A 15,604-nucleotide genomic window follows, 5' to 3' on the forward strand; every position below is an offset into this window, starting at 1 on the left:
TGGAATTACAAATCGCGGCAGGAGCCGCGAGCCATTTGACCTCCGTGTAACTGTTCTTCAACACGTACGATACGTCAAAAGCACAGCGCATACGAAGCTGCCGGCACTACGCGCACTCTGCAAACATCGCACATCGCTGTAAAGGTGAGTCCCGCATGGGCGTGCACTTTAGCCACGTCGCAGACCGCTTTCATGACACGAGCGCCAGCAGCGCATCCCTACGCCGTACACCAAAAGCGTCTACTACGGCGTCCGCGCTTCGCGTGGCCAATGCCGTAGTAGACGCCGCGGTTGCCTCCACTCTGTACGGAGCGGCAGGCGAGGAGGACATCGATGCACCCGGGCAGCTGTCGCAGAAGAAAGCCCCTTCTCCCACGCCTCACCCCCTGCCATGTGCGTTACAGGATCGGGCACGCATCCGGGTCACGTTCCTTGCTCGCGCACGCAAGATTGAACGCCGGCTCACCCTCACACGCCTTCACTCGTATGGAACCTCACGGCGACGGCAGAAATGCGCCTGGAGTGTCCATATAATTTCCATCACAATAAAAAATATCGGAGCGAAGGACTTAAGCTCGCAAGGTAGAATAATTTTATGGAAACTGCGGCAACCTCAGCGCACTCACGTTTGCACAGTCCTCCGGAAAACACTCATTTCAATTTCCTAAACAGCAACCTCACCGGAAATGACAACGGGCCGCCTGGTATGGCGGCTGAAAAAGAACTGCTGTCCGAAAGCCTGCGCACATGCGGCAGCTGCGGACACAGCCTGGGTGCGTGGTGTACCTGACCACTAAATCGGCGTCCTTGATGAGGTTCTGTATCGCGTCCGGAGTCTTAGTCACGTCGACGACCACGGACTCTGTGTTCGGTGACTTGATGGCCAAAGCCTCGCCTTCCTTCTGGAATGCCGTTCCTGAAAGAGCACAAGGGGGCAGTGGAAAGGAGAATCATTTGATCGGGTATGCCACATTCAGTCCTTGAGGTTGGTGAAAACGAAATTTATTTGAAGGAAGGCGCATGCCGGGCTAAGATAAAACCCCGCTGCTCTACACTGAGAGGAAGAGAAGAAAGACGACGGGCGACAAGAACAGAAGGTAGAAAAAACATACAAGATTCGCATCCGGAGAGGCTTAAACCACAACCGGGAATTTAAACCTGCATTGCTCAAGTTCACTAAACCCACAAATGACTCTTGGCTGATGCAAAGTCCGACTAAGGGCTTAAAGGAAGTTAGCCTCAGCCAATAATATCCTGCTAATTAATGTCGTTGAAAGGGCCGATGCATTAACATTCGCACGTACGTTCATTGGAGCATACAAATATGCGCTCGACTGTTTTGGACCGTTCACACAAATGTTTCGCGAGTCTGCGCGCCTGACGGCGACTAGTAGGTATGGTATGTAGAAATGGCGTATAAAGGCAACACCCAAGTTTAACCTGTGCAAGAAGCTCGCATGACTACGCTGGATGCAGCACAGAAAACAAACTCAATCTTGTAGCCATTCACGCAGTCTTGGCTGCTTGAACAACCGCTGGAAGCCTAAAAGCAGCAATCCCGGATGCATTCTCTGAGCCTTCCGCTATGTCCTCAAAGGACAACCCTCGTCCAACCATTTTTTTTCCCTTTCGGCCCGGTGCCTTAACTCCGAAATAGCAGGGCCTGCCTCTGTTTTGGGCCTTGCCAGGGCCCCATTCAGTGTAACTTCGAGAGCCGATAGATCAAACTTAATACGCACCAAGCATAGCGCTGAGAATACCCCGGTCATGTTGGGCTCGGGAGTAGCGATATGTATGTTTCTCTGAAAAGTGACAGCGAACGATTGCTTTGTACCACAACTACGCCAAAGCATGAGCGACGTTTTATTGCAGGGAGGTGCACAACCAGTTACCAGGCAAGCTTTTGCGTTGGCCTCTGTATTAAGCGACTCGACTGAGGAGGTCACTGTGTTTTAATGACACTGCGCGGCGATTATCGAGCAACAATGTTCTTGCCAGGCGGCCTCGGTGCCAACTAAAAAGCTCTTGAGCGAGCGTGTTTCAAGCAGCATGCACCCCCCTCAAGAAGTGCCAAGGAACGTAATGAAGCGCCGTGTCTGCGTTCGAGCTGTGTTCCCCTCGGAGGAGCCGAGGCCCGACTTGGAATCGAGGCCCGTATGAGAATACCGGAATAAGTGTACGGCACATATTCGTCACCAGACCCTTCACACATGTTTAACACTAACCAACCAACTTGTTTTACATGTTGGAAAGCGTTGCTTCAGCGTCTTTCACGGGCTTTGTAGCGCGGAGTTCGTGCTGTGGAAGCATGACTAGACGTCATGGCTGCAATGACCAGCCCTCGTAACGTATAGAAGCGTCTTGCATAGGTCAATGGGCACCAGTCTATTGTAATTGTAATGAAACTCGTGCTGCTGTTATCACACAGTCCAATCAGCAATGAAGATAAATTAATGAATGAGCTTCTACCAAACATGCAGACTCGTATTTATTTGCCATTGTAGCAATGAAGCCATGCAAGATTCTGTTAACCAGCTACGCATCGGCGCCGTATTCGCCGCACGTTCATTTTTGTTCGAGGTATTTTCCCGACGCAGCAGTGCCTTCCGGCTTCATCTAACACATACTTCGTGTCCGACATCTGTACTCCGTTTCAAATTGTAGTATACAACGGTAAGGCTAGAGCGAGAGGTCCTAGGGAGACTTCTCATCGCTCGCATTACAAAAAAAAAAAAAAAAAAAATAGGGAGTGCGTCACGTACGAAAGATGTACCTCGTGTAAATCGAAGGAACGTGTTAAGTCGAATAATATGTTACAAAATGTCACATAATTATTACGTACATGTGCCGCAGATACTAACCTAGTTACCACCGAACCAGCGGACTGGCGTGTTCCTGCGGCCGTAGTGCACTGCTTGCGTTCGCGACCAAAACATAGCACGCCACGTGCCGGAAGCGTAAAGGTGGACTAATAATACGCGATTTGACGTAGCCTGACGTACGAAAGTTGTAGTTTTTAATACAGTCGAACCCGGATATATCGAACCCACATATAACGAATTATTGTGTACATCGAGCAAATCTCCTTGAAAATTTTCGTTAAAAATGTTTATGTTATATATCGAACTTTTGCGATTCCATTCAGATTCAATATATCGGTGTTCGACTGATTATAAAGTAGTGATTCGATTCTGTAGAAGGAGTCGCAGAGCGAGAAACTGCAAGGCGAGAAGCACGGAGTGAGACTTCTACGTGAGCGCGCTGCTTTCGTACCTTCCGAAACATTTACCCTGTTAGTCTGGTGTCCTAGAATTACACTGAGGTGTGGTTGCGGTGGTCATGTTTCTAGCGTCTGCTTTCATCTACAGAAAGGTAGAAAGATGGGCGAGTTCGGAAGGACGCATACCTATGAATCAACGCGAAATCAACGGGATACAGAGGTAGAAGGACACAGCATGAGCGCTCTCTAACGACTGAAATTTATTGAACAAAACGCTTTCAGCACATTACAGATCATGCGAGTGCTAACCTTTCTTCGAAAAAAAGGAAAACGGACATCACTGATCCCAAAAACAGAAGGGCTGGTGATCTTGCTGAAGCCTTCCATATAGAAAGGTTGAGCGACGATTGTACATGTGAGCCGTCTGTCTTTTTGCTATAGATTGCAAAACGCACTTGCCTAGCAACTATTTCGACGTGACTTAGAATTCCTGCGCACGCAGTTAGTTTTTTTTTTCGCCTGTTTTCTTTTTCAACCTTGTTGTTCAATCAATTCCAGTGTCCTACCTCTGCCTTCCGTTGTTCTCGAGCTGATTAATAAGTGTGCCTTCATCTACATTCATTCTGCAGTCAAAACAGCCCAGAGCATTTCACAGCGGAAAGCTATTCTGCGACGGAAAACTCAGATTTGTCCGTCGGCGTTTGTCGTGTACGTACACCAGGCTACAAAAGTTTGCGGACCACGATATCACAGAAAACGTTCAATTGGAGCAGGCTGTAGCAGTAGCCACACACAAAAAAAGAAATGTATACGATAATGTTGCTAGCATAGTCTAGTCGGGCCTCGAAATTAGCAGGCTGAGTAGTGAGGTTGCGGAGATACTCAGCTTTTTCTGATTGCATGGTCCATAATATTTTGTGGCTGGGTGTACATCTTGGTTCTCGCCGATTTACGGGCTATTCTAGCGACGACTCTCCGCAATTGTTAAATATAGGGGCATTCGAGCCAGAATGATCATTTTCGTTGAGCAACATTGACGGCAATGGGGGGGGGGGGGGTGCATAGAAATGTGTGGGGTAGTTACCAATACGTGAATATACTTTCGTGGTGAAATAAAATAATCTGCTCTATAATGATCAATTACCCCATTTTGGCTAATTAATTTAACGAAGAGAGAGCATGTCATAAAATTGAAGTGAGCCAGCAAAGCAGGGTGTAGACACTTGCTAGAAATTGCGCATAGAACAAATTTCTAAGTACTGTCCCAAAATGTAAAAACATAAGTAAGAAGACCAAGAAACTGTGGAGACACGAAATTAACGTTTTGAGGCAACAGCTAAGCAGTGTAGCGACACACAACACACACACAACACACACACAACACACTCTTTGTTACTACCATCTGATTTTAGCCCTACCCCCTACAGTAGAAATATCTGGTGTAAATTTAAGGGCATCACCATCGCCATTGAGAGTAGTGCAAGCTGTCGCTGCTTCGAACGTTGGGCTTAACTTCACCCCCCACTCCCTCCCTCCTCGAAAGCCTACCGAAATTGCTCTCGCGCATGCGTCGTTCGCGATTACGTTTCCGCTCCCCATAGACTACAGAGAGTGAAGTGCCGTACCGATGACGACGTGCACGGAGTCGTCCCTCGTCAGGTACTCGACCAGGGGCGCCGACACGTAGCCCGCGCCCAGCACCAGCACCTTCTTCATCTTCGCAGCCGTCGCACTCTGCGCCTTCTTCATGGACCTGCGCACGGGAACGGGGCGCGCGTTACAGCGGCAGCGATACCGCAGATAGTAGCACCGCTCTCGAGAAGGCAGGTCGCTCAGATAAGCCTCTCGCAGTATGACGGCCGTCTTTTTTTCTTTAGAGGCACCCCAACAAATAACCAACGAGCAACCTCAGCAGAAGGGTGAATATAAGGCTGTGCGAATATTCAACATTTCCACTACGAATCCAGTAAGTCTGTTAACATCGGGAATTTGATATTCGATCCTCTTCGATATTTGACCTGACTGAATATACGGTCATGCGGATTGTTTTCACACTGAAGCAGGACGATATTCGGCAGTAAAATCGGCAATCGCAGGACCTCTTCATTTTTAGATATACAGACACACGCATGCGTATACTTTATTTTGCTGTTTCACAATTTGAACGTCCCTGGCCAAACTTTTTGCCATTCCCGCTATGCTCGCTCAAGGAGCGACACGGTTCACTGTTACGACGCCCGTCTCAGGAGAGCTGCGCCATAGCCGTCAGCTCAGAAGTGAGCCGAGTTACAAGGGATTCAAACATTGAGGTGCGCGTGACTTCTCTCAGTATTGATTTAGCGAGAAGCCCTTTCTGCACGCTACTACAGGTGTATTACTGCTTAACCTATGCCGTGAAATGCTGCCGTGACGTTGACGTGTACTTTACAGGAGTTTCCCGAAGTACGCGCGATGACACTTTACCGGTGATTTATGATACCTCCACTGCGCGCTGAAGGAATACGAAAAGTAATCTATAGCAAGGTTCTCAAGCCCCCGGTATAGCCCACGTGACCCTCCTGCGGCATCATTTGATCCACGTTAAATGTTGAAACCGTTGTCGACACAGCCTGCCTTCTCGGAAAGACGTGCCGTCAACACGAACTCGTGTGCTACGTAAGCGATCCTGTGCGCAACTCCTGGGCTAAAACTAACCTCGATGTGTTGCGCAGGTCCTCTATGTACTCGTAGCTGGGCGTCAGTTTTCCGTTGCTGGCGATAACTGCCTGCGTGAAAGAAAAGCAGACGTGCGTCAGAATTTTGGAGGAAGACTGCAACCGTCAAGTATGCCGAGACGCTACGCACCCCTTCGACGACTGGGGACATTCGGTGTTGAGACAGCGGCTTTGTCGCGTCGGAGGCCATCTGGAAGAAAGTCACGTATTGGGCTTCGAGTCATCGTCTTAATTTTCAAGGTTGCCCAGTGTGACAACACACTAGCCTGTATGGTGGTCAATTTGAAAGACATTTCCACCATACAACCGCAATATATATATATATATATATATATATATATATATATATATATATATATATATATATATATATATATATATATATATATATATATATATATATATATATATATGCTCTACCAATCGAGCTACAGCGGCGCCGTTTCCCCATCCACTTTCTTGGGTATTTATGTGCCCTAGTAGAACCCTGGGAGTGTTAGCCTGCGCCATCACTCAGACCTAGGTAGCGGACGTGGGACGTCCTTTTTGCCGCAGGCGTCACGAGAACGTGATCTTTTTGGGTGAAGGCAACTGGTCAATAAACCCACACATGCTACCTGAAGGCATCAATGTTGCCGGATTCGAGACCCTCGTTATGTAATAACGAGTCTGAGGGGTGGCGCTGGCTAACACTCCCAGGGTGCTACTAGGGCACATAAATACCCAAGAAAGTGGATGGGGAAACGGCGCCGCTGTAGCTCAATTGGTAGAGCATCGCACGCGAAATGCAAAGGTTGTTGGTTCGGTTTCCACCTACAGTGAGTTGTTTTTTCATCCACTTTAATTTACATTAATTTATCTTTCCTTTATGTCATTCCGAAATTTGAAATGTGCCTTTAAGCAAACTTGCGAGAATTTTGCGCTCGTTGAACTGTCATATATATTACTGTGGCTACTGGCAGTAGTGCTTACGATGTCGTTGATGTAGGGCATGAGCAGCTTCCCGAAGTAGTCGGTCGCTTCCAGAGGCAGCTGCGTTGGCATGTTGTCAATGGAGCACACGAGAACGCCGGGGCCTGCGAAGCTGAAAGATGCGGGAAACGAGATGGCAGGTTAACCAAAATTGGACGTTGCATCTAGTGCGGAATCTAGCCGCAGCTCACTACCATAAAGCATTGTGAAATACGTGCAAGGTGTCTCAGCCATAACAGAGACGTATTTAATAAACGAAAGTGGCCGGAAGACCGGAGGGCATATTGCTACTTGTGCCTGGGCTAGTTGGTTCCTCCTTATTACGACGTATTAAGACGCAAGACAATTTGAAGTAGGACAGATTAACCTTGCCCTCCGCCCTGTCCACCCGGCACTCTTCTGTCTTGTTATGGCCTTTAATTTGTTTCACGTCCTCTTACACTGTAAGAAGTACCGAAGGACATGCAGGCTTCAGATTCTGCTGGCACGTAAAGTGAGTTGAATTGCAGAAGTATCTGACGAGCTACCTTCAAAGCTACATGTCGATGAGGCACATGCAGATTTTAAGTGCAGCGCCCGCCGATGGAGACCCCAGCAATGAAAATATTCGTGCTTAGGAACCGCTGTCCTACGCTACGCAGTTTGCTACGCATGCAACAGCTAGGTGCTCACCAACTCTTAGGCCGTAAGCTGAAAAAAAAAAATTCGAATTATAGTTTATCAAAAGGTAGTGTTTATATTGACAATGCAATAATAGAATAATAATAGCATAATATAAAATAATCAAGGAACTAATGTCAAAGCAGTTGTAAAGGGCGAGCAATTCACGCGCACCGGGTATCACCGCCGTCAGGTTTTCAAGCACATGATTTTCAGAAAACTATGTCCCGTCGTGGTGATCATGTTTGCCCCTGTTCTTCAAAACTTCGATGCTACCGCAAGAGTGCCGTATTACTACGCTGTGCTAGAACTCACGTATAAAGCCAAACGCTCAGCTCTCGCACGGCACTCATCAAGAATTGTTTTGGCAGAGACAGCAGTCAGCGGCCCTAATATTGTAACGATCCGTTCTTTTCACCGAATGTTCATCGTCTGCGACGCCGCACCATTTTCGCCACTAGGGTTCGCCACGGGCGGCAATGCAAAACGAAATTAATTGTTACGAAGTACGGTAATAGAATAGAACCACAGCAAGGAACGGCAACGTTAGTAACGAAAGGAGGCGCTGTGCCGAGGGAGCCAGAGTGCGCGTGCCAAACCAGCGCTTACCTCTCGGTGTTCTTGTGTTGGTCGGCGTCGTAGAGGCAGAACGGCGCGTCGATGGTGGTGCACTCGTTCATGAACTCGATGGAGCCACCGGGGTCGGCGCTGATGTCGCAGATGGCGAGCAGCCGGTGCGGCAGGGACGGCCCGCCGGCGCTGCTCGGGAGCCACGGAGTGTTGGTGGGCTGCAGGAGCCGCTTGGCGTCCGGAATGGTCAGCAACTTGGGAGAGTTGACCGCCCAGTAGATGCCGTTCACGATCACCGACGCGTACGGCGCGATCTGCGGGGACGGTTACAACCACAAAAAAAAGAAAGAAAAAGTAAAGAAAAAGGTTGGTCGCAGACTCAGAGCGAGCACAGAATACTGACCCTACCCAAGGTGCAAGGGCGCCGCGAGCTACAATGTGGCAAGGTTTGCCAAGTCCTAGGGACCTTTATGACTTGTCCAAGCGTATATAACACTGCCGTCAGTGCAGTGAGTGGCATGAAGGTCTCGACGGGAATTCAGGGCGCAGGCTCTTTTTCCCAAGCGTACCAACCGTGAAGAAAGCCGAACGCCAGGCCGTAGTACACTTGGTGCTATATGAGAACTAGTGGGTGCCTGCCGTCGGTGAAAATAGAACCCGCAACCTCCCGCAGCCGAAGCCGGGGCTCTACAACTAGGCTGTCTCCTGTCTTTCCTGCTTTCTGTTTTTGTCGTCCTGCGCTGCCCTTTCAAGACGACCCAATGACATGAATACAGCAGCGTGGATTGGACAGCGATGCAGTGTAGCTGGTATTTCAGTCGAGGTAAAAAGAAAGAAGTGGGCTTGGGCAGTTCCTGGAAGGGGTAGGTCAGCTTCATTGCTTTCTTGGCGGAACTCGATGCTGGGATAATTCTCTTCAGCAGGTGCGCAGCTCACTTAGGGAGAAATCCAACCATACAAAACTAGTAATCTTAAAGTAACAACAGACGTCAAGAGAAAGAACGCACACTCGAGTAGTGCAGGAGATGAAGTGATGCGATGAGGTTAGGAAATTTTCGGGAATAAGACGCAGTCGGCTGATGCAAAACAATGGTGATTAGGAGACGGCTGGGATAAAAGAACTTTAATGAGCTAAAGGTTAAGAGGTCGGGCTGATGGGGTTTTTACTATGGGAAGAAGGCGCTCCTTTCTGCAGCCCAAAAGAAGGGAGCACAGCTCGGCACGTGGTTTGCCTGTGTCATGCAATTAGCCTGCTACTCCGTGCAGGGGAAGGTGTTTGGAAGAGAGACAGACAGGCTATGAAGATATCACATAAAAATTACTGCACATTGCATACTACTGTGAAACCCGCATTAGAAGAAGAGACCGAGTAAGACTACTGATTACGGGCAATGCCAGCAAAATAAGGGCAAGTGGTAGAGCTCATACGGTCTCATGATGAGTTACGAAAGACGGAGCAGTGCAATATTCCAGAGCCGGCGATTTTAGACCTTACCGACGGTGATAGGGTGTGTACGATCCGTAAACAGCTTAGTCATAGCTACAGTGCTAAAATAACGTGGGGCACCAGAGGAGGACAGCACTGGGCAAACGCTGCGCAGCTGTTACATACAGTCATTCACTATAAAACTGACACGCTACGAGAAGCCTTCGTGCGGTCGCATCTGCTGAAGCGATGTGCCGTTCTACGAGATACAAGACCCCTCGCCGATGATGTCTGGGACGCCGCAGTTGCACTAAAATCTGCACGAACATTTTGTTCTCGCGACTAAACAGAAGAGATGTACAAGGAGAATGTTTCGCAGATTACTCTGCGCATACCCGGCAGAATCTATAGTATGCACTAACGCTGTACAGGAAGGACGAGGATATATTCTGCCGACACGAAAACATCGTAGTGGGTTAGGTCATAAAATAAGGCACCAACCAACCAACCAACCGCGCAAATGCTCGTGCTGCCTTTTTATCGCGAGCAAGAAAGAAGCGTCTGGGCAGGAAATTGTCATCATCAGGAAATCGTGCTGTTCGAAGCTGCAGTCATGGCGCAGGAACGGCAGAGGATACCCGCGAACCTCCTCTGGGACGTGCTGGACGATGCGCTGACGCACGTCGTCCGAATACTGACGGCAGTCAGCTGTTGCATGCTGCTCGTCATCATCACAATCAACCTGAGCCCTCGCTTCCTGGACAGCGGAGGCGCCACGCTGCCTTACACGCCGCTGCCCGACACTGAGGAGCAGGTCTCCTTCACGCGAGCCACGAACGCCGCGGCCAACGCACTCCTGCTGCTCGGAGTGGTCATCACGATGACGGTGCTCATGGTGACGCTCTACTACTACCGCTACTACACCGTCATCGGAGCATGGATCACCCTCGCCTGCGCCATGATCCTGGTCATGTCTCCCGTCACCTACATCGACATCTTCTTCAACAAGTACAACGTGCCGGCCGACATCTTCTCGGTCGGCTTCTTCGTCTACAACTTCATGGGGCTCGGTCTGGTCGTGATACTGTCCAAAGGCCCGCTCCTGCTGCAGCAGGTCTACCTGATCGTCGAATCTGCTTTCATGTCGATCATTCTGCTCAAATTCCTGCCCGCCTGGACCCTGTGGGTCGTGCTGTGCCTCATACCCATCTGGGACCTTGTCGCCGTGCTGGCCGTCGTCGGGCCACTAAGGATCCTCGTCGAGACGGCTAAGGAGAGGAAGGAGGGCCTGCAGCCAGGACTGGTCTTCTCCACCATGGTGGTGGGCACATTCCCGGGAATGGCGACGCGGCCGAAGCACGACTCGGCGAAAAAGCGACGCTCCCACGGTCGCAGGGCGTCCGAGCGGCGACCGTCTGACGTTCCCGACGATCGCGGCCCGGCTTCGCCGAGGCCGTCGGACGCAGGGCCTCCCGATGTCGTGCCGCTAGACCGCAGGATGTCCTACCGCAGGCCGTCGGACGCTGGCTCCAGCGCGCCGGAGTCTTACGACCTCGCCGAAGATCAGGCCGAACACGCTGTGCCGCCGCCGCCCCAGGTAGCGGAAGTTCCGCCAGCTCAAGGACGACGGGGCCGAGTCAAGAAGCCGTCGGCGGATTTGTCAGCGTCGAAGGACGAGGAAGATTCCAGTTCGGACAGCGGCTCGGACGACCAGGAGAGCGAGGGCATCAAGATGGGGCTCGGCGACTTTGTATTCTACAGCGTCCTGGTTGGCAAAGTGGCGACGTTCGGCGACTGGACCATCGTGTGCGCCTGCTTCGTCAGCATCTTGGTCGGCATATGCGTCACCCTGTTCATGTTGGCCATCATGAAGACTGCGCTGCCGGCGCTTCCCGTATCGCTGGCATTCGGCCTCACTTTCGTCGCTTTCCACGAGCTCATTCAGAACTTTATGAACGAACTGTTTGTCAAGCAAGGGTTCATATGAGGCCACGAGCCTCCTCCACACGCCGCACAGGACGCGACGCACCGAGCAGAAAAGGTGTGTTATGCGAAATAAACAAAATGCTCATTCCAACTGGCGGTGTGGAGGGTACGTCAGGCCAACAGAAACTCATCGTCTTTGTTCTGTAGTATGATGATCAATTTGAATTGATAATTCGAATGCGCGAGCACATCAGAGGTAAACGCAGTGTTTGCACTGTATCGCGTTTTAGTGACTTAAAAAAAAGGAATTGTATTGGCGCTCATATTTCAACCGAGGCTGTGAAATTGTCATAATGACCATGACTTACGTCCTTGGAAAAGGTGGAGTAATAGCGCTCGGGGAACTGGTCGCACTCTTCAGGGTCATAATGGTCATCCTCGATCCTTCGGTAATGGTCGTCCCGGCTCACCACGGCGCCATAGACCTTGGTGATGGCTGAAACAGGTGGCAGGAATTACTGACTGTTTCCCCACGCAGACCCATCAGGCGATGCCACGGTTAATAGAACAAAGCCTTGTCAATTGGGGGTCCGTGAATATGGGAAATTTTTAGCACGAATCGTATACTTGTTTTTCGAATATAAGTATTCGATCGACAGTTGAATCGTTTGCCCGTTTTATTTTGGTCACTGTTGGGCTGTAATTCAATATTTTCCGCCTTTAGGAGAGCCAAATCATACGACCACCTGGCCGCTTCAGGTTCTTGGTTATTGTGAAATTATCGGGAAGCTCGCTTCCAATTTACATGATACGAAATGAACGGAATTTCAAATGGCGTTGCTTGTATTGGAGCTAAAAAAAGTTATGTCTGTGATGTCTTGTATCTCCTGCTTTCTTTTTATTCATTTATAGAAGACAAATACTGGGCATTCTATTCGACGGTAATGCTGTTCGCGTATTCGCACTGAAATGGCAAAAATTCGCTGTTCGAATGCCCGCGCTGAGAAATTTGTTGACTTACCGCCTTGCTCGCACACTTCACGTAGGTCTTTCGGATCGACCCACTCGCATGGAAGGGATTCGAAGATATCTTGCGCTCCCTGGAACGGGAAAGAGCGACAACGCTGTCACTGATGGTGTGTTGTTTATAGGGTCATCTACGGTTACTTGGTGGTAAATGTGACGGCACAAATATAAGTTAAGGTTCTTGAATTTCGTGCCAAACTACAGTACTTGTAGGTCAGTTTGATGTCACGTATCCGGAATTCTCTCAGCACATCTGGGCCGTTTATATGCAGGATGGGTTCTGAAAGCTCACCATGTTGAGTGTTCTTTCTTGATTTTTCAGAATCGAATATGGAATTTTAATGAAAGTAAACATTTCAGACAAAATGTGACGTTACGGGGTACTAGTTCAGGAAATTCAAGGTGGCTGAGCCACATGTAATTTTTTCAGTTTCCCCGACTTCCGAAGGTTCCGATCAAGGAGTGACCTTGCTACACGCCTGATTAAATGATACAACTCTGACTTTTTTTTCAGTGTATTGGACTTTCTGACAAATGGTGCGCGAGTTCACTAACAGAGCAACATGCTAGAGGAGAAGAATAAATTTATTACCCACATTTGCTCGTACAGCTGTACAGAGTGGGTAGGGATAGGGATTGTGGTGCTGAATGTAGGGCTAGACAAGCTGAATTTGCAGCAACCTGACTAAGCGCCACATCCTCGTAGTTCACAATGCCAGCTTTAAAGAGACGCAAATCGCCTTATTTGACAAAACGTGCACTATTTATGATCAGGAAACGTTGCGAGAGCTGTTTTTTGGTGAAACCGAATAAAATAACTTCATCAGTGAGGCTGAACTGATTACCTACTGTTTACCAAGAATGCTCAAACATTTGAAATTTGTACTTGGTGCGTGGCCCTGGAGTATACCTACGTACGGAGTGTCGAGTAGATCGCGAATTTTTTCCGAATAGGTGCAACCGTTATTGCATAAGGCCGAGAAGTTGACATTTGATAGTTCAACTGATTTTAAGAAGGAACAACAGAGGAGGAACGTTAGTATGAATTTTTAATTGTGTGATGGTATTTGTTTTTCTGTCGTAACGTGATCTAATTTTCCGAAGTAAAACCAATTAAAGGTCAACGTATTCTTTCCCCTCTCTTCTAACGATGTTGCACTCGTTCAGAGGCAACACATGCGCACAGAGTAACAAAAAAAAATAACGAGGAACGAGCGCGCTACCTGCGAGACGTTTCCGGATCCGGTGAAGACGAACGTGAGCGGCCCGATGGACCGGGGCATCATGGCGAGCGCGATCTCGTAGCCGGCGTCGCGCACAGCCTGCTTGGCCATGCCGCTGTTGCGGTAGTTGTGCGCCGGGCCGATGTGCTGCGCCGTGGGAAGAATCGCGGCGTGAATTGCACGAAATGCGCGCGTGAAACGCCCTGGACACAAGCACTGCGGGAAGTCTTAGCTCAGTATAGTCCGTTCGGTGCCACCACCTAAGTATGGAACGACACGCGCGTTGTCATTGGCACAATCGAAAACAGCGTACACTGAGCAGTTCGAGAAACGAAAAGAACAAGCGACAAGTATAGCGCCTGTCTGTAAAGCGGTTGATGGCCCCTCTCTGTTCAGTGTATACGTGCCGCTTTGCCGTATAGACCTGTACCAGGCAGCGCGCACGAACGGAGTTCATATATGGCTTAACACCGCATTAGGCTTATCAGATTAATTAATGGTGGCACTCACTGACTGCACAAAGCCAGAAATCACGCTCAATCAAACGCGCTTTCGAGAATGCGACAGAGCTGACCAGTCGATACATTCGCGCTACACTCTGAGGTGTACGACAGCTCTTAGATGAATCTTCATCCTCCTTGCGGGTTCCCGCAGAATATTGCGACTCCAAGAAGCACGGCACGTGCTTCTCAGAGGTGATGTACGTAGCGTTTTCGTTGTCCACACAATTAAGCAATGAAACAACAAACGGTAACTAAATATCCTCACGGCAACAAGTGCGTTTCGTCGAGCACACAATTCCTTTAAAAATCATCGTTGAAAATCATCGTCAACAGTTTCTGCACAATTTTCTGTCTCACGTCGCATTTCAGCGGTGCCACGTTGGAAGTCGGCCAGGAGTTCGTGCGGCAGCAGCGGTGAAAGCTCACTGCGTGTACCAGCAACGCAGCTTACGAGGGAGCATCGAAGTGGCCGTATGACCGTGGGGTCGGTGATGAACCATCACTAAGAGCAGCCAGCAAATAGGCATGTTCCTATAGGTGGGCAGCGCAACCCGGACGAAGGACGAGAGGAAGTACACACGCGCTCTGCGCTCGTGTTGTGTAAACATGTGAACATTTTCAATCACCAACTCGCCCAGCTTGCCGTCTTAATTCAGCAAATAGACCCCTGTGGGTTTGGAAACAACTAAGGTATTCAGCTTCTCCATCGTTGATGTACCATTTACTCAGACTGGCATACATCTGCAAATTACTTTCGTATGGCACCGACTTCGAAAAGCCACGTCATTCGAAAAGTGAGTTGATTTTTTTTTTTCCCGAGCCTTGCCGAGCGAGTGCACCAACAAACACCTGGACATGTGCTCCCACGTCAGCGATCGACGGCGCGCAACAATCTGAGCGGTGCGCATCTCGTCTCGCAGCTGGCGAAACGCTACACGGACTGCAAATGTGACAACGATAGAAATGTCGCTTCCTTTTACCTTTTAGCGCGATATTAACACGATCGCGCTAAAGGTCCCGTGTTGCAGAAAATCCGGTGTTTGCGCCCGGCGTTGTAGCCGGCCTTGGGGTGCCGTGAGCAAAAATTACTGTATACATTCTATACGGCACTAAAGTGCTTTTGTCACTAAAGTGGCTAGTGCCTTACATTACTTAGAAAGTTGCTCCTCGGAATTTCGAGAGTGACAGCCCACAAACAAATGTCATGAAACAAAACGCCTACGGCGCATGCATTTTATGCTAAATCTTCTCGGAATGAAATATTTTTCAACTTTGGCTAATCCTCATACTGCAGCTTGTCTCAAGTTATTTCTGTTGAATCGGCACTTTTATGTAAGATCTAGCTCGGCGCAGAGAAAGCCAGT

At 49.3% G+C, this 15,604-nt stretch overlaps 1 protein-coding gene across 7 annotated transcripts in view; it reads right to left on the minus strand.

The window, feature by feature from the left end:
- The window catches only part of LKRSDH (lysine ketoglutarate reductase/saccharopine dehydrogenase), a 75,404-nt gene that overhangs the window by 7,614 nt on the left and 52,186 nt on the right, over window positions 1–15,604 (minus strand). For 4 of the 7 annotated variants that reach the window (XM_075669646.1, XM_075669645.1, XM_075669648.1 and 1 more), the window contains 10 exons: window positions 13,738–13,884; window positions 12,510–12,588; window positions 11,857–11,984; window positions 8,176–8,450; window positions 7,579–7,596; window positions 6,907–7,018; window positions 6,065–6,124; window positions 5,915–5,985; window positions 4,846–4,973; window positions 682–916 (listed from right to left, as the gene is read on the minus strand). In XM_075669646.1, the coding sequence (XP_075525761.1) occupies window positions 682–916; window positions 4,846–4,973; window positions 5,915–5,985; window positions 6,065–6,124; window positions 6,907–7,018; window positions 7,579–7,596; window positions 8,176–8,450; window positions 11,857–11,984; window positions 12,510–12,588; window positions 13,738–13,884 (1,253 nt within the window). The remainder of the gene's footprint in view (window positions 1–681; window positions 917–4,845; window positions 4,974–5,914; window positions 5,986–6,064; window positions 6,125–6,906; window positions 7,019–7,578; window positions 7,597–8,175; window positions 8,451–11,856; window positions 11,985–12,509; window positions 12,589–13,737; window positions 13,885–15,604) is intronic. The other 3 variants (XM_075669651.1, XM_075669650.1, XM_075669652.1) reach the window with 3 other exon arrangements.

The sequence above is a fragment of the Dermacentor variabilis genome, chromosome 9, assembly GCF_050947875.1.
Source record: "Dermacentor variabilis isolate Ectoservices chromosome 9, ASM5094787v1, whole genome shotgun sequence".
Classification (NCBI taxonomy): Eukaryota; Metazoa; Arthropoda; class Arachnida; order Ixodida; family Ixodidae; genus Dermacentor; species Dermacentor variabilis.